The following is a 19,120-nucleotide window of genomic DNA, read 5'->3' on the forward strand; positions in this document are numbered from 1 at the left end:
TTAACATGACTTTGAGCACGAGCTACAATGGGGCACGTGGTTGTGGTGAAGAACTGAATGACAGGCCTGGAGCAAACAGCGAACACCAACCACTCTCTCCCCTTCACAAGCTGAGATGAGATATCTTTAAAGGAATGTTCTGCAAGGTTCTTGATAGACGCATCATGGAGGGCAGACAGCATGGCTCTCACCACAGGGGTACTAATGTTCTTTCCCAAGAATATTATAGTAGTTGTCCAGGTAAGTTGGATTTAGTCAGTTCATTCTTTCCAAAGACTGAATAAAATGTCACCAGAACTTCACGTAAGATACACCTTGTGAAGAGTATGACTACTTTTCTTCCCAGAGTTAAGGCAATAGTCTCTATGGTTAATGTTCTAAGATGTTATAGCTTTGTAATTTAGCACACAAAATATCAGATGATATCACTACAGATGTGATGGAATTTGGGCTTATTTTTAAGATTTATGCATACAAGAACCGGGGTCTAGGCCAGAAGTGTGGGGGGAGGAGGGGTGATGGTGAGTGGATTCACCAGAGAGTGGGGAGCAGATCAGGAGGATCTACTAAAATACACTGCTACACTACTGAGAGTGGAGAGCAAGGTAGGAGAGGTCTGCTGCACCGTGTGCAGCAGGTCAGCTCCCTGGCAGGGGATCGAACTCATGCAGCAGTGGCCAGGGATAGCTTGATAGCGCGGAGACTTTAATCCCTGCTACCAGGGAGACCCCCGGGGAAATTGGGTTTTAAGGGCAAAGCTTCAACTACTTGTCATTACCTTTCCCACAAAAAAGCAATAAAATGAAGCATTACAGGATTCTTAATGTTCTGACATAATCAGGACGTAATCCTGTCCTTTGATGGTGGGATAGACCCTTTTATTATCAAAAACACCACACTAAAAACAGGAAAATAAACGTTTCCTTCCTGAATTGAAAACTACGGACTCTACTGGGTCTCCAGAGTATGCCAAGCAGGTAGGCCAGGCCCCTATCCCAGAGACAAAGCATTGGACCAGACTGAAAATGAGACTATAATTTAGAAAACACTGACCTAACACAGAGTCCCCAAGCCCCAATCAAAACAGGAAAGGAAATTTGCATTTAGAACTAGCCTTAGATATGACCCACAATACGTAGTAATCTTAACCTCAAGATTTCCTAAAGGTACTCAACAGAAATTCAAATCAAAGATCATGAACTTGAGGTATACAAGGAAGCTGTCATTTCTCAACATCAAAGTTTAATTATTGCACAACAGTTCAAGCAACAGCTACCACTTCCCATACAGGATGTTGGCGTTGTTCCAGCAAAGCATGAGTCACAGGTGGTGTCTGAGCGCAGCTATGGTGACAGCAGGCACGCGGGCCAGGCCACAGAATCCTTGGGTGGCTGACCCTTGTTTGCTTCAGAAGGAATTGTTGTTTCAATTTGTCCATCTCTTTTCAACTGCGAGAAACAGGGCTAAGCAGACTCGTAAAGACTCATTTTCTGCTGGATTGATCCAAGTCTATAATTACCTCAGTTGCTTAAAATCTATCCAACAGGGAGGGAAAAAAAACCTTATTGAAAAACCTTATCCCTCCTCCTCTCAAGATGAAGATAAAGCAAAAACAGAGCTCCATAGAAATTTCAACACTGAATTTTTTTGAAATGTTAAAACTTAGGAAGGGCGAGAAAGCTTGTACAAGGCAGCAGGTTCTGCATGCCTGCTGGCTCAGCACAAACCAGGGTCTAGCAGACCACTGTATTCTAGTCTGTCTTTCAAACCAGGGTCTAGCAGACCGCTGTATTCTAGTCTGTCTTTCAAAAAGGCCCAACTTTTCTTGATGGTCTGTTTGAGCAGTTCACTGCCTGTGGGTGTGCATACATGTTTACACACACACACGTGCAACAGCAATCCTGACTCCCATCTGCACGCCATCGGTCCCTTTGCTATGGTAAATAAGCGACAGCAATCAAGTCTAAACACTTTTCTAATTGAATTTTAAAAGTACCTTAAATTTTTTTAAATTTCAGTCTTCAATATTGAAACTGCTAAGTCACTCCATTTTTCCATTGTGGGGGGGGGGGAACCAGGAAAAGTTAGGGGAAATTTTTTTAAGATTTTATTTTTGCATAGAAGAACTGGGGCATAGGCCAGTGGTATGGGGTTGGGGGTTGTGAGAGGATTCACCAGAGACAGAGTGGGGAGCAGGACAGGCGAATGGATTGACTGAAACACACTGTTGAGGGGAGCAGCAGGCGAGACAGGAGAGGTCTGCTGCACCATGTGGGTCACCCACCTGGCTGGGGATCTAACTTAGGCCATTGAGGTGATAGGGCTGAGACTTAACCCCTAGGCCACCAGGGAGGACCCAGGGGAAAGTATTTAAAATCTTCAAAAACTAAACAATCTGATGTTCTGTGTTACTGTACTAATAGTTTTTCCTTTACTGGAAAAACTAAACAATATGAACTTTCTGTAGTGACTGTACCACTTAAAAAACAAAAGGAAATCATCAGTAAGAATGGAATAACTCACAACTAAGCCTGAAAATACATGTTCCTGAGACACACTGCTGACCTCATCCAAAAATCAAGTTGCTTCTGTTTGGAAGGTGGCTTCAAGAAGGTGCATGCAGCTCTCTCGAGGGAGGGAGGTCATGAAAAGGAAGGAAAGAAGGGGGGCAGGGCCCAATCAGATCAGTCTGTGGCCCCATCCTAATCACTGAGTTTCCCAATCTGACTCTGATTTGTTTGTTTTAAGCACTTACGTAACACATATTTCTATGTTAGCAGACAAATTTTCACATGAAATGTTGCACAGGTCTTTAGAGTCCTCCTTGCAGAAAAATTCAGATGCACAACTATTTCCTTCTCATAATAAAGCAATTCTCATTTAGCAATTAAGTTATATATACATTTAAAAAAAAAATGGTCAGTGGAACCTTGTGTGACATGTAACCTTAATTAACTACCCAGTGATCACTACCAGAGGTGATTCTAGACAGGGGACAACTTAAAAATAGAGCATTTTCACAATAGAAAACTGAATATTCCCATTGGGAGGTAAATATGATATTTTATTGTCAAACAACATGGGCCAAAGACCAGATTTTCAATAAGTGCAATAAAACAGGTTTAGAAAGGTTACTCTAGAGGCCCCAAGAGTATAGCAATGGTATTTTTTAATGGTTTTGTGACAATTATAACTTCCCAGCTATTTTAGGTCTCAAAAGAAAATGTTCAATCAAAAGACTAAAATCATTCAAAGCATTTAATATTTCTAAATAATTGTCTGATAACAAAATTTTAATACAAGAAATTATTCATAGCATTAAATTATATTTATTAAATATCGGAATAAGCCACATTAAGAAATATTACAACAAAGCAACTTACTGGGACATGGTGGTATTCTATGCTACTGCAAAAGTACGTGAAGAGCTACTGTACTCAGTTTGAGGGTCAGGTTTTACTTTTTGCAAGCCTTGTATCTTTCAGTTACATTCTCCCAGTTGATTACATTCCAAATAGCTTTCAGGTAATCAGGTCTGACATTTTTATACTGAAGGTAATAAGCATGTTCCCAAACATCAATCCCCAGCAGTGGAATAAGACCTATTGGAAAGAAGGTGGGGGGGTAGGAAAAACTATTAATTTCAACCTAAAACACTACATTTTCTCAATTTCAACTTTGATCATCATATGCACCTTGCCAACATTCTCATCCATTTTTCAGTTTCTTATATAAACAGAAAACCTGCATAAGAGTGAATACCCTATAAAAAGATTTAAACTTTGCTCTTTAGAAGAAAATATAATAAATAGTAAAAATCATTAAACAAGGAAAAAATCAATTAACTACAGCAGTATGTGAATAGCTATTTTTACAATACCAAGAATCATCCAAGTGTCCATTCTCAGTTCCCCTGGCCTCAGTGTACTGTTTGTGGGGGTGGTTGAGACCTTCCAAAGGCCCTGAATGGGGGGCGGGGGGGTGTTGAGAAGCCTGTTCTGTTCCCCCAAGGCCAATGTTAATCTTACACAATACAAAGCATTTATAACACTAACAGAATAATTTAACAAGGAAAACTGAATTCAGGGCTAGAGAAGACACTATTTTCAGAGGTAAACAGTGTCAATGAAGAATTAGTTCTAGCTTATAAAAATCATTCATTTTGAAAAATTCAAAATCATTCATTTTGTAGCGTATGTCTCGAGCAGTTATGAGACACGCCACTAGTAATTTAGTAATCCTTCAGGTGGTGAAGTTTATAAATGTTTTTCCTCATAAATAACTGCCGTGACTTCCACTTGTCTTCACCGCGGTGGGTTTCCCTCCCGTGGGAGTGGAGGAGCAACTGGGTGTCATGGAAACCAGCCTATGGTCAGGTACATTCAGATACACCCGACTCACAGCCACCAGGGTTCCCAAATCTGTTGCTCTTCCAAACCCAGTGGCATCTCACTTTTCCAAAAAAGCTTGGATTCTGGCAAATTCTGAGTTTTGTGAGGGAAGTAGGTCATGTAAACATGCGGTAGAAAAATTGGCTGAGAACTACGCTGTTGAAGGGAAGCTGTCACTTTAGGATCATGGCATCAAAAATAACCTGCCAGCGAACCCCTGGGTGACTCCTGAATGCCTCCTAAAGAGCGGCTTACTCTGCCTGGCTCCACAGAAAAAAAGTGCAGCACCCTGCCTGGAGCTCCTAACCAAATACTTTCATGTATTAATTCCTCCACCACCCCACCCCACCCCACCCCAGCCCCCCGCCCCAGAAAAAAGAGTCTAGAAGCCTGAGCTCAAACCTGAGTCCCACTAGGACTCAGGCTAACAGAGGGGTGAGAGTCCAGGGTCTGAAGCCAGACTCAGGTTCTCTGCCTTTTCCTCATACTTGTTTAATTTTGGTTTATTTTAAGGCATATAATTATGTGAACTAATGTGAAGTCTGCCAAATGAAGCAGAGTTTAAGATTAAACTTTTTGTTAATGTAGCTGCAAAATTACAAATTTTACAAAGTATCAAGGATTCAATGCCCTGCTGCTGACACACTATGGGTATCATGTTAGTATTTGTTCAAGTTAGCTGAGAATAGTTGACTGCTTGTTTTCCTTAGTTCAAGGTAAATGCTGTAACATTGAACCTTCTCTCCCCAGTGAATGTAACAATTCTCAAATCCAACCTGTTGTTCCTTGCAGGGGGTCCTGGTTAGAACAAGCAGCAATCTGTAAGCGGCCCTGTTCCTTATTGAAACCAAGCCAGCCCCAGCCTGAGCCTTGCACACCAATGGATACAGCAGTCAACTTCTCCTTAAATTTGTCAAAGGAACCAAAGTCTCGCTTGATGGCTTCTAGCAATTCCCCTATTAAAAAGAAAAAAAAATCCACAAATACCATTAAAATACTTTATTACACATTAGGAATTCCTGTCATGTGATCTAAGATACAACCAGACATCACCCAGGAGTCACAATATGCCCACAGCCTGGTGGCGAGTTGACCTGCCTGACCTGCTGTGAGGTCTGCTTCAATTCACGTCTGTTACTGAGTGTGTTGGTGGGGTTTCTTCCTTCAATGCAATATTTCCATCAAGAAAAAAATTTTCCATTCCCCCCCCGCCTAAATTTTACTTTGACTTCTACCTATGTGTCTCAATTTGGGAATAAAATATTGTGTGTACTATCTGGTCTTCTCCAAGGCAGCCATGATCTTGCCTATCTCAATTACATCACTTTTTTTAAAGATTTATTTATATATACATACAAGAACTGGAGTACAGGCCAGAATTGGGGGGGGGGGGGGGCGAAAGGATTCACCAGAGATAGCGGGGAACAGAACAGGCAGACTGACTGAAATATACTGCTAGGGGAGCAGTGCGTGAGTCAGGAGAGGTTTGCTGTGCCATGTGGGTAGCTCCCTGGCCTGGCTGGGGATCAAACTCATGCTGCAGTGGCCGCAAACAGCTTCATGGGTTGCATCTTAACCCCTTGCGCCACCAGGGAGACCCACAATTACATCATTTTTAAGAGTGAATTTCTTTTCTACTTCTGAAAAAAGGATACACTTTCAGAACTAGATTCCTTTATTCTGCAGTAGTAAGTTAATTTTAGGTTGAGCTATCAATGAAGCCAAAAATATCAGTTCTCTGCTTCTACAGGTTTAAAAACAATTAGCTAGCATCCCCACGATGACAGAATAGAGTGGTACGAAGAACACAAAATGGTAGAGTGCCAAAACCCGCTAGCTGAATATGAGGGAAGCTGATTTCCTGGTAACTCCCAAAACCTCACAAGTACTGAGTTATGATCTGAAAACCTAAGTCAGAAAAAATTAACTGCCCAGCTTCCACACTCATTCCCCATTCCCCTTTACTTCCAAACGAACTTGTTTATACCAAGTGCACAGGCTAAGGTGCTTTCTCTAACACCACTAGACATAAAAATCACAAAAGCTTAAGGTCCGGGCCAGAAGCCCAGAACTAGGGAGCAGAGGGGATTTATCGTCTTCCCTGGGGCAAGGACAGTAAATGAAGTTGTCTGAGCCACCAGGAGCTGCACAGGGCAGTAAACCAGGCCAGCAGCTCCTGGCTCCCGGCATCACCTGCAGCTCTCCTGGGAAGGGCCGTTTGAAGCGTAGTAAAGTAACAGCAAATTGCACTATTCTAGGCACTTTTCATGAAACTTATTTAATTTTCAAAACAGGCCTTCCTCTAAACAAGGAAGAAAGTAAGGAACAGAATGACTGAGCATCTTACCCACAGCTAGCCAAATGAAAGCTCCCTTCTGAAACTGGTTCTCAGTCTTTCCCTTACAATACACTTCAACCAAAAGTTACACTTTATGTGATCATGCCCACAAGTGTGTGTATAAAACCTGGTTCTAAGTAGTTTCATTGTAAGTTCGTTGTATAAGCATTTCACCAAAAGCATTCTGACCCATAAATAACTGGCACAAGGTACTCTGCTATGAAGGCTAAAGTAACTGGGTGATGGTTTCAGGTTTGGTTTCAACTAACACAATGCTCCTCCCATTACATAAATCTAAAGCTAACTTATCAGTTTGCAAATCCCTCGATGCAGTGTCACCCTCCCTCCATCCAAACCAAAAGTTCACCAGGCTACGGCAAATACAAAGCAGGCAGCTAGAAATCATTAGTCTTCAAAAATGACAATCAATTGTTTAGCTAACTTATCTACAAGAGCTGTTCTCTGTTGTTGTCTTAACCAAATTTATCACACAACACTTGAAGGTGGAGGCAAAAAAGGATTCTTCCTTCCACCTGCCCCCACCCCCAGCAAAAATCAACTCCTAATGAGGTTGTTTCCAAATACTAGGATGCACATTAGAAACGGAATTTTGAATAGCTGTGTGACATTTTCCACACTACCGTTTGCTCCTGTCACCATGTCACATGTCCACTGACAGATTCCAAAGTTCGATGGGGACTATGTGGGTCCAGTTCTATACCCTCAAAGCCCTTGGTCTCGCCTCCAAAAGAATGTCTTTCAAAAGAAGAAATCAACTCTCGGGGCAAATTGTCATGAACTAGGAGAAACTTGCAACCAAAGCTGACCAGACTGTCAAACCCATCAACCAGTGGGTTTATCTTTCATGGCACAACAGTTATGCTGCAAAAAGGTTGTGACAGAGTATTTATGGCAAATACTGTAAAATCCGGTGCTGTAACTTCCTGAATGTGTTCATTCTTACCTAAGCCCTGTTGAAAGTTACAACTCTGTTGCACTCCTTGCTATGAAAAGCAGGACAATGTGAAAGTTCAAGGTAACAAAAAAATCAATAATCACACCTACTGCGCCCTTAATGCAACTGCAGCACAGCAATATATACTGACCTTTGGGTTCTCCTCCACCATTAGGGCTCAGGTTTGTCCAGAAAATGGTGTGATTGATATGACCTCCACCATTGAACCTCAGTGCAGGCTGAAGAGCTACCTGAGTTGTCACGTCACCTGAAATGTTAACAAGTAAACACATTTTGTAAAATTCTTACTTTCAACCACCCTGTACACTATTTTCTCCCTTCTTAAAATGTCAGATAATTGAGCCAGCTTATCTTAACATCCCTGATGGTACTAAAATTCCCCAATTTCAGGATTCTACCAAAACTATAACCCTCAAAATCATCTGTTCAGTGGATTTTCAGTTCAATTAATAATGTGATAATTTAGTGAGGCCCAGTAGTGGGGTGGGGAGTGGGCACAAAGATGGTAGAAAACTCACTTCTGACCATCAAGGAATTCAAAGTTTTCTTGGATAGAAAAGATTTCAGCAAATAAGAGCTCCAAGACAGAAAACTGTGGGATGTTACAATTTATGGTCCAAATACAGACTATAGAAAATTTGCCACTCTCATTTCTAAACAACTATTCTTTGGAGAGTATTTTAATGTTCCATTAACAAGAAAGTCAACATACTCAAAATGGAACTTCTGATTTTCAACCCCAAACTCACTTACCCTGTGGCTTCCCTGTCTCCATTAAGTGCCAGCCCTTTCTCAGGCCATTCTTGTGAACTAGAAGTTGTTTTGACTCCTTTCCTCTCACACTCCACTTTCAACCAGCAGAGCCAGCAGAGCCAGCCGTGCCTTTAGGACACAGCCAGCATCCTATACCTCGCCCCCAACCTGTGCATGCAGAGGCAACCCCCACTGGCCTTGGCGCCTAGTCTCTAACTGGTCTCCTGCTCCCAACATAGGATTCCTCTAGACCCAAACCCATCCTGGAACTACTCAAGCCCACAAAAGGCTGGTTTTTTTTTTTTTTCATGCAGTTAACCCAAATCCTTACAATGGGCTAAAAGGCTGTCATCCGGCCCTCTGCATCGCCATGCTCCCAGCAGCAGCCACACTGTCTGGCACCAACAAGGAAACTCAGCCCCTCCCAGCTTAGAAGTTTTTGTCCTTGGCTTTCCTGATAAGACTACAACCCGGCCCATGACATACAGACTTGTCCATCTAGAATGAAAGCTCCGTGAGAACAAGGACTCGTGGGCACTGCTGTGTCCCAGTGCCAGACACACTGCCTTGTTAATAGGACAGGCACTTAACAAAATTTGTTCACTGACTAAATCAGTAACTGAATGTACAGAATGCTGCCTCTAAGGAAAAAAAAAAATCTAAGAATGTACACAATGGTGCCTCTAATCAAAGAAATACAGAGTGGTCTACACTTCAAAAAAAAAAAAGTCATGCTGGAGGACATGAACTTACCTAGCTAAAAGGTGGCAAAATAACTCCAAGAAGCTTAACAGCTCAGATTAGCTGAACTATTATGAAAAATGGGAATTCCCTTGTTCAGTAAATATTGAGTGCTTGTGAGTCACAAAACACCAAGAGGTAAACTGAAGGACACAAAGAAGCTGACCTCAGGGAACTTACATAACAGAAAAAGGTCCCTTTCTTTTTCTGTGGGCTCACACTAGAAACAAATGTAAAAAATGTTGCCATTTCAACAAAGCCAAACCTACCTCCTCCACCCCCCCCCAGCTTTAGCAAATCAGAAAGGATAGGATCAAATGATATCTGAATACCTAGATGATCTTTTAGAGTTCTTAATAACAACTTTTTGTTGCTATATTTACAAAGTAACTCTCTTACAGTTAAGTATTCCACTCATTAACTTATCTTGGAGAATCAACAAAAAATAAATGAAGGCTTTATTTTTTTTCTAATAAATCAACAGTAACAATTTTTTAATGGCAAAGACACATGCTTGTTGACAGTTTAACAATCTCAACCTCTTCAAGTCTACTTAACAGTTAGAAAATTTTAAAAGAAAATTGGGGTTTAATGCCTGAACACTTTCCTGACACCATTTTCTTCAGTTTCATTCTGCTATTACTCATTTTTATTTGAAAATTATGTTATTTACATGGGATGAGACTGACCATGTTATTATTTTATTTATGCTTTTCTCCCAAATTTTGAAACATGAAAATTATCTCTAATAATTTTTAAAATATAATTTTTAAGAAAAAGATCTGCAGCACTTATTACAATATTGTGCACTATAAAGCTAAGGCTTTTCCCGAAACTGACTTTCATTAAGCAAGCAATACTTTGATTCCACAAGGGCAGAAATTAAGTTTGTGGTTATTTTCCTTTTTGGAAATTGTTAAGGTTGTTTTTAATATTAACAAGAAAGGTTCGGGAGCATCAGCTGTTATCACAGGAAATACTTTCACAGCTGAGACTGTCTCACCATTACCACAGCCTTCACACATTTGCTATTTCCTAAATCACAGAACTTTTCCTGCAATGGAGGCTCCTGATTGTCACAACCAAATCTGCGGAATGGGGTAACTTCCTCTCGTTTTGTTCATGACCACCTGCACAAGCAGGGGCCACACTCCATTGTCCCACTAGCTGCCCCCCGTCAACAAGACGCCACTGGCGAAAATCCGCTCAAGGAATGTCAGAGGACTGCTGTGCAATCAAGGCATACTTAAGGTAAAAACACATCTTTTAACTGTGCGGCCTCTTGAGCAATTCCTAGTGTGGAACCACCAGTGTCAGCGGGTTCCTCCTGCAAGCCCGGCTGACAGACCGCAAGTGCGCACAGTCCACGCGCTCCCGGTTTTGTCAACTGAGCTTTGGAAAAAACAAACCCCCCTGAAAATGCAGGTGCATCGAGTTGCAGTTTCTGCACATCCGGAAACAAACCCACGCCTGCCTGCCGCCGACAGGGGGGCCACCGAGCAGGCGGGGGGGGGGGCGACCCTAAGGCCCCGAGCGCCGGCGGCGGGGGGGGGGGCGCAGCGGCGGGAGAGCCCGGGGGCGGCGCTTACCCTTGGCCAGCGCCTCCTGGTACTTCTCCTCCGTGGCGTTCAGGTTGTTGACGTAGGTGGCGTGGTGCTTGCTGTGGTGCAGCTGCATGATCTGCGCGTTGATGTGCGGCTCCAGCGCGCCGTAGTCGTAGGGCAGGTCGGGGAGGCTGTGCTTCTGCCGGGCGCCCGCGGCCCCCAGCGCCGGCACCAGCTTCCGGCTCGCGCTGCGGAGAGGACGCCCCGGCGCGCTCACGCGGGCCCCGCGGCTCCCGGCCCCCGTAGGCCTCCCGCGGCCCGCCCGCCCCCGCCCCCGCCCCCGCCCCCCGGCCCGGCGACCCCCGCCCCGTCCCCGCCGGCCCGCACCTGCACGCCGCCCGGCACAACATGGCGCCCCGCCGGCCTCGGGCCTCGCCGCGCTCCGCCGCCCGCCGACCGTCCCGAGTACCGGCCGCACAGCAAGGGCAGCCCCGCCCCCGCCGGGCCCCGCCCCCTACGCCCGCCGCTCCCAACGCGGGGGGGACGGGGGCCCGAGACGGTGCCGGCCCGCTGGGTCCCGGCTCGGCGCCCAGGGAACCGAGAGGGGCGCACCCGCGGAGCTGCTCCCGGCGAGTCGCAGGCAGCGCGGTGATCAGTCGCTGCGCGCTGGGTCTGCGGCCGAAGGGACGGTCTCACCCCCCCCGGTGAGAAGTGGTACGCTCCGAATAACCACGCCCCCATGGGGGCGGGGCCCTTCCGGCGCGCGGCTCAGGGCGCAGGCGCGAGTGCTGCCCCGCCCCGCCCCCAGCCGCGGGCGTGCGTCCTATCTCCGCCCGCGGACCGCGGTTACCAGGACACCCAGGCACCGCCCCCCGCGCTCGGCTCCCCACGCCTCTGCCGTCATGACCTTCTTAGGGACAGAGCTGACCTTGGGGTCTCCGCCAGGCCCAGGACTGCAGGAGTATGTGTGGCTCGGCCCCTGCGGGGTGCCAGGGGCTGCGCTGCCAGCTTTACAGCCCGTTAACCTCATGTCACCCCCAGGGTCGCCGCGATTCCAGACGACAGTCCCCGCGCTCGCCCTCGCGAGGTTAAGCAGAATGCGCGGTAGATAAAGACATGTCAGGGTGAGGCCCCAAGTTCACACTTTCTTGTTTACTAGGCCTTCCCAACCGGTCTTGGGCGCTTGTTGAATGACTTCCATGAACCAATCGCTGGCCTGCTGGTTGAAAGAAGAACAGCGGGGCCTCTTTCCTAATGTCTCTTTCCTAGTGTTTATCAGTGCCCGATAAACTGTAAGTACCGAATGCTTCCTCAACAATGAAAAAAATGTCCTGTATTGTGTAGATTCTCCCCATCTAGGAATGCTTTGCTCTGATATTGGCCCGGGTGGGGTCTTTATGGGATAGAACAATGAATAAGACCTGTCATTCCTTCCCACCCCCATCCTCACCCCTTACTTCCTTCCCTTCCCAGGATGACCTGACTTTGGGTTGGGGAGTATTGCGAAGAGGTACCTCCGGGCATGACTTCACAACAACAGGGCCTGGTCAGCTTTGCTGACAGACCGAGTGAAGGAAATTCAGCTTGGGACCAGGTTACAAGGGTCCTTAAAACTCAAAGCATTTTTGTTGAAGTGAGGCACTTCCTAGCATGAATATTAAGCCACTTTCAGGGTACTAGCTGTGGGAGCTGGAAGAAAGGGGGTATTTTTTTTTAAGATTTATTTATATAGGCATACAAGAGCTGGGGTACAGGCCAGAGATTGGAGGGGGTGAGAGGATTCACCAGAGACAGACCGCGGAGCAGAACAGGCACTGGCTGAAATATACTGTTGAGGGTAGCAGCGGGCAAGACAGGAGAGGTCTACTGTGCCACGTGGGTTGCTCCCTGGCGGCAGGGGATCGAATTCATGCTGCAGAGGCTGTGGATTGCTTCACAATGCGGTGCTTAACCCCTTGTGCCATCAGGGAGGCTGAAAGGGGGTATTTTAAAGGAAGAAACTTCAGAGACAGTAAGAAAAAACTTATCAAGTGAGAACAAAATGTCCTCACACCGAAGAGACTGTGCCCAGGGTAGCATAGATGGATTTCTTGTTTGTCTGTACAGATGATGCCACTTGGAGACTTAGATTTACCCCAGGACCTGACCTTTTGAACAAGCCACAAAAATTAGGGAATGGGAAAATGACAGTAACAATTCAGTGGAAATGTCTCTAATATATGTCATCAGCTACATCCTTCCAGAAGTTGGAAGACAGGAGAATACCCAGACACCAAGAGTTTGGGGGGTTATGGAAAGTAATGTTACTAACTTTTTTTGTCTGCCACATCTAATAAACAGCCTCAGCTTCTTTTTAGGTGGCCACTGTAAGAAGTACTGGTTCAGGTCTCCCTGGTGGAACAGGGGTAAAAGTCTCAGTGTGATCAAGCTATCACCAGCCACCCTGGCATTGTAACAGGGTAGTCCCCAGGAAGGGGGGAGGTTCCAGGTTTCCTGCCCCACACAAAGGAGGGTGGAGTGGAGCTGGGAGGAGAAAAAGCTGGAGAGGACACTGGAGAAGAGGAAACAAGATGGAGAACAAGGAGACCTGGAGGAGACACATGGAGCAGAGAGACATATGAAGAAACTGTGCTTGCCTTTTGGTCCTGTGTTACAGGGCAGGGAGAGGGGCACCCCAGACCCCGCAAACTACCTGCTCTAATTAGTTCTGCCACCCACCGCATCAACACAAAACATATGAGACTTTAATGGAAAGGAACTTTAATACAATTAGGAAACAATACATGAAAGGCAAAGAATATAGTTTCTAAATCAAGCACCCAAAGTTACCCGTCCCCTCGTGGGTAAAATTCCACCCAAGCAGGATTGGCCCAGAGCAAGGCCCCAAAGCCTGCCACAAGTCTAAATAAAGCATCTTCCAGTGGAGACCCACAGAAAAGGATCAGAAACAACCACAAAGTTGGGGAGGAAAAGAGCAAAATCAAGTCAAAAACCACCATTGTCACCTCCCCACGGGTCTCTCACCCACATATGTGTCACCCAGCCCATGATCAAAAGCAAGCGCAGTTTCTTCACATGTCTCTTGGCTCCATGTGCCTCCTCTAGATCTCCTCCTGGCTCACCATTCTCCTTCCTTCCTTCCTCAGTCTCCTCTGCAGCTTCTTCTCTCCCTGCTCAGCTCCACCCTTCTTTTTGGGTGGGGCAGAGAACCTGGAACCTCCCCCTTTCCTGGGGACCACCCTGTTACAATCCCCCCTTTTATTTTTCTTTTAAAGATTTATTTATTTATTAAGATTTATTTATTTTTATACAAGAATCAGGGTACAGGACAGATGCGTGGGAATATTCACCAGAGACAGAGCGGGGAACAGAACAGGCAGACTGATGAAATACACTGCTGAGGGGAGCAGCGGGAGAGCCAGGAAAGGTCTGCTTCACCATGTAGGATTCTTGCCAGCCTGCCAGGATCGAACCGGTGCTGCAGAGGCTGTGGACAGACTCACAGTGTGGCGCTCAACCACTTGCACCACCAGGGAGACCCTATTTGTTTATTTTTATACAAGAACGGGGGTACAGGTCAGATGCGCAGGAGGGTGAGAGGATTCACCAGAGACAGAGCAGGGAACAGAACAGGCAGAGTGAAGAAATACACTGCTGAGGGGAGCAGCGGGCGCAACAGGAGAGGTCTGCCACGCCATGTGGGACCCTCCCGGCTGGCCAGCAGGGATCAAACTGGCACTGCAGAGGCTGCAGACAGTGCTCAATCGCCTGTGCAACCAGGGGAGGCCCATAATCCCCCCTTTTAATTTTTAGTCCACCATATCTACGGTGGCACAGATCTCAGGGTGTAGTCTTAGGAGACAGGAGACAGTCTTTTTTGAGGGTTACAGTGTATGTAAGAGAAGCAACCATTAGTCAGTAGCATTGTCCATGAATATCCAGTATGACAGTTTTCCATTCTGGAAAAATCCAAGCCAAAAGAAAAAAAAAAATCTGGAGGCATTAGCTAAAACAAGACAGCAAATATATCAAAATCACAGGGGAAAAAAATCTTAAAATTGGTTCAACTTACGTAAAAAACAATTTCTCTCAACCTTGATCCAAATTGTTTCAACAGCATAGCAAAAGTTCTCAAACTAAATCTACTTTTAAACCATATTACCCATTTTTGCATAAAATCACAGGGCAGAATAACTAAATGTCAATTTTAGCTGGCTTTGTTGGAATACTCCACATAGGATCAGAGCAAACTCGTGACATCCGGTCCACGGAGGCTTCAAGAACAAAGTTGGTCTCAGACTCCACCTGGGCTTCCTCTTCCCAAGGATACCAGCGTTTTTTTGTTTTTGGGTTGTCCAGTCCTGCCAATGGAGGCAGCTTCCTCACCTTCTTTGGAGGTCTCTGGAACCCTACGAACAAAGCAGCAGGTTCTCCTCTTCTTGGTTCAGCTCTATTTCAACTTCCTGGAAGATGCTACTCAAAGCCACACAATGAAACTCATGTCCAATTTTTTAGTTTAAGCAGACAAAATCCCCATGGAAGTTATGCAAAAACAGACTTTGAGATAAGTAGTAAAAGATTACTGCCACTATTTTTATGCTGCGTTGGTATCAAGGGGAGAGAAAATGCAAACACAAGTTAGCTTTGCTGGGAAAAAAACCACAACCTTGCTGCAGATCCTGGTAACTCAAAATAAGAAAACTTTGTAGATTCGGAACAAATGCCAAAAAAATTACCAGTATTATGTCAAAGAAAACTTAGCATGTGTCTCCGACAGTCTTCTCAGTCCTTTGTAGGAATTTTTTGTTCTTTTTTAACCCATCAAAATTTCCATCAATAGATATCTGTTGAGGCCTTTCGCCCCTATTTTCTCCAGAAATAATTTCTGTAGCTATCAAACAATTGAAGTATACAATATTACACAGTGACAATCACCACTGACAATTTACATACCTATCAGGGACTGAGAGGTTGTATACACATTTTAGAAAACCAATATGAACATTTCTGTACATGTCAAAGTTTCCCCATTTTCCCAATTGACAAGGCTTCCCTTCTAGTTTCACTCTCCTAGGAAAGCCAAATAGGACAAATTCATCTGATGCCTTTCCCAGGAGGAAAGGGAGAAACTCTGTGGAGTGTCTCAGGAGCTCTACTGAGGTTCCACAAAATATCCTTGTATCAATCAAATGACAGGCTACCAAATGTTTACTTGAATTTAGATTTCTGCCATTTTTAATGGCCAATAAGTTTAGAAATTTTCCAATCAACTGGCAAGCTTCCTTTACAGCTAGAAAGTTCAAAGTAATTTTGACAAAACCAACTGCGCCTGATCTCAGAAGTCCCCGAGTGTGATCCGAAGAGGCCAGAGAATTCAGAGGAAGAAAAGGCCTCCTTCAAGTGGAGAACACTCTCTTCAGCTCACTTGACATCCCATTTTCACAGTGACTGGGAGACACTGAATGAGCTGTCTGACTAAACACATAATAAGAAAAATAGCAAATTTTTAAATAACCAAGAACTGATTCCAGACACTTGCTTGAATTCCTTACACAGGCACAAGGTTCAGATTCACAGAGCTATTTGCACAAAGATAGGACCAGGTAAGGGAAGTAGAAGCCGCACTCCAGGCCCACTGCGCTCATGGGGACAACCCAGCCCTTCCAGCCACCTGCCACTGTCCACCAAGTCATGGTTATCCCAGGTTGCCCACAGCCAAAGCGCCTGAGCTTACCCTGAATGTCAGGGGGAGAGTATAGAAGAGGATCTTCACAAGGAACTCAGGCCTGAGCCAGCCAGTGTGGAAAAGAAGTGCTCACTACCTGCCTCTTGTGTTAGAAAAGCATCTGTTTGTTCCCCACTGTGAGCTGCTCCTGGGCTCCTGCAGGGAAACAGTGACAGGAGCTGCTTCCTAGACATGGGTTGGTAGCTACAGGTCCCCAACTGAGTTAATACCCAAGGGGCTTTCAGATGAAACAAATACAGCACACCTCTCACCATTTTCACCACATCCCCGGCTTCCAAAAATGAACAGGAAACTCCAAATACCAGACACCCAAGGAAAACACCCAATGTTTCCCAATTCCCACTCATCCAGGCCTGACACACCAACGAAGCCCCAAACTGAGGGAGACTCACAGACTCCCTCCCTGACTGGAATGCTGATTCTGTTACAGGGCAGGGAGAGGGGCAGCCCAAACCCCGCAAACCTGCCTATTCTAAATAGGTTCTGCCATCTGCCACATCAACACAAAACATAGGAGACCTTAATGGGAAGGAACTTTAACAAAACTAGGAAACAATACAGGAAAGGCAAAGAGTCTAGTTTCTAAATGAAGCACCCAAAGTTACCCGTCCCCTCGTGGGTAAAACTCCAAATGGGATCAGCCCAGAGCAAGGCCCCAAAGCCTGCCACAAGTCTAAAGCATCTTCCAGTGGGGACCCACAGAAAAGGGTCAGAAATAACCAGACAAGCCCGGAAGGAAAAGAGCAAAATCAAAATCAAGATAAAAAGCTGCCATGGTCACTTCCCCACGGGTCTCACCCACATCTGTGTCACCCCGTCCACGACCAAAAGGCAAGCGCAGTTTCTTCACGTCTCTCCATTCCATGTGCTCCTCCAGGTCTCCTCCTGGCTCGCCATCCTGCTTCCTTCCTTCCTCAGTCTCCTCTGCAGCTTCTCTCCCCGCTCAGCTCCACCCTGTGGGACAGGGAACCTGGAACCTCCTCCTTTCCTGGGGACCACCCTGTTACAATTCCTCCCAAATGTGTGCAGGCGAAGGGCTTGACGGGCGTGCACCCCGGGGAGCTGACACCAAAGGCCAGGGGACCACAGTTTTCCACCTGGGTTCTGTCTCCTCCAAGATGAATCCAGGGGGCAGAGAAGAGCTGGGCCTCTCCCCAGGAGGACTTGGCATGTTCCCCGGAGGAAACACCCCACAGCTGCTGGGACTCTCCTTCAGCCTGGAGAGAGGGTGCTCTCTCTGAGCATGGGGGTCAGACAGCCACCCGGGATGCCCAGGGGACAGGGTGGCCTGGAGCGCAGCCGCTGTGGCGGCGGCAGGCAACTGCTCCATCCCCAGGAAGTCAGAGTTGGGGCTGGCAGAGCCCCAAGTGGCATCCAGCTCCAGGCTCTGGCCTGTCCCATTGGTACCGAACACCGGCCTCAGTTTCCCTCAGCCAACAAAATGTAGTTATGTTACAGGGCAGGGAGAGGTGCACCCCAAATCCCCCCAAAACCTGCCTGCTCTAAATGGGTTCTGCCATCTGCTGCATTAACACAAAACATATGAGACTTTAATGGGAAGGAACTTTAATACAATTAGGAAACAGTACAGGAAAGGCAAAGAATCTAGTTTCTAAATGAAGCACCCAAAGTTAACCGTCCCCTCGTGGGTAAAAGTCCATCCAAATGGGATTGGCCCAGAGCAAGGCCCCAAAGCCTGCCACGAGTCTAAAGCACCTTCCAGTGGGGACCCCCAGAAAAGGGTCAGAAACAACCAGACAAGCCCAGAAGGAAAAGAGCAAAATCAACATCAAGATAAAAGCTGCCATTGTCACCTCCCCACGGGTCTCACCCACATGTGTCACCCCGTCCATTACCAAAAGACAAGCGCAGTTTCTTCACCAGTCTCTAGGCTCCATGCGCCTCCTTCAGGTCTCCTTCTGGCTCCATCCTGCTTCCTTCCTTCCTCAGTCTCCTCTGCAGCTTCTTCTCTCCCTGCTCAGCTCCCCCCTCCCTTGGGTGGGGCAGGGAACCTGGAGCCTCCCCCTCTCCTGGGGACCCCCTGTTACAGTTATTGTCAGGGAAGTTCACAGGGCCTGTGTGTGTGGGGGGGAGGAGCGGAGAGTGGGAGGAAAGCTGAAACTGCCCTGGTTTAGTCGTGGTGACTGGAAGACCCGCCATGGAAATGGTGATTTGATTCTCCCCTCGGTGGACACCACCCAGGAAGGCAGCCCCAGGTCTGGGGAAGCAAACTGATCAGCAGCCACGAGGGAAATAAATAAATAAATGTACAGACATGAAATCCAAAGCGTAAGAGTCAAGCAGAAAAGACCCCCACGGGGCCTCCCTGGGGGCGCGGGGGTGAAAGAAAGCGCCAGACCCCGCCTGTCTCACCCGCTGCTCCCCTCACCAGGGCACCTCAGTAGATCCACCTGTCTGACGGCCTGACCGCCACTCTCTCTGGTGCATCCGCTACAACCCGCCCCACCCCACCACCTCTGGCCTACACCCCAGTGCTTGTATACACAATAAATAACTCTTGGGGAAAAGAAAAGCCCCCCCCCACACACACACACACCCCACAGCGCCGGCAGGGGCACACCCTAAACCCATCACGGCTGTGAAAAGGAGGAGCTTGTCGGGAGCAGCTGC

General features: G+C 46.5%; 1 protein-coding gene across 1 annotated transcript; it reads right to left on the reverse strand.

Moving 5' to 3' along the window:
* Positions 1 to 3,456: 3,456 nt before the first annotated feature.
* On the reverse strand, positions 3,457 to 11,169 carry SOD2 (superoxide dismutase 2; the record flags this gene model as incomplete). The annotated part of the gene is made up of 5 exons (XM_084228391.1): positions 11,131 to 11,169; positions 10,789 to 10,991; positions 7,836 to 7,952; positions 5,168 to 5,347; positions 3,457 to 3,602 (listed from the first exon to the last, which is right to left on the reverse strand). The coding sequence occupies exons 1-5, from the start codon at positions 11,151 to 11,153 to the stop codon at positions 3,457 to 3,459; spliced, it is 669 nt and encodes a 222-aa protein (XP_084084517.1). The 5' UTR covers positions 11,154 to 11,169.
* Positions 11,170 to 19,120: the final 7,951 nt, after the last annotated feature.

Source organism: Talpa europaea, assembly GCF_964194135.1.
Source record: "Talpa europaea genome assembly, chromosome: 2".
NCBI lineage: Eukaryota > Metazoa > Chordata > Mammalia > Eulipotyphla > Talpidae > Talpa > Talpa europaea.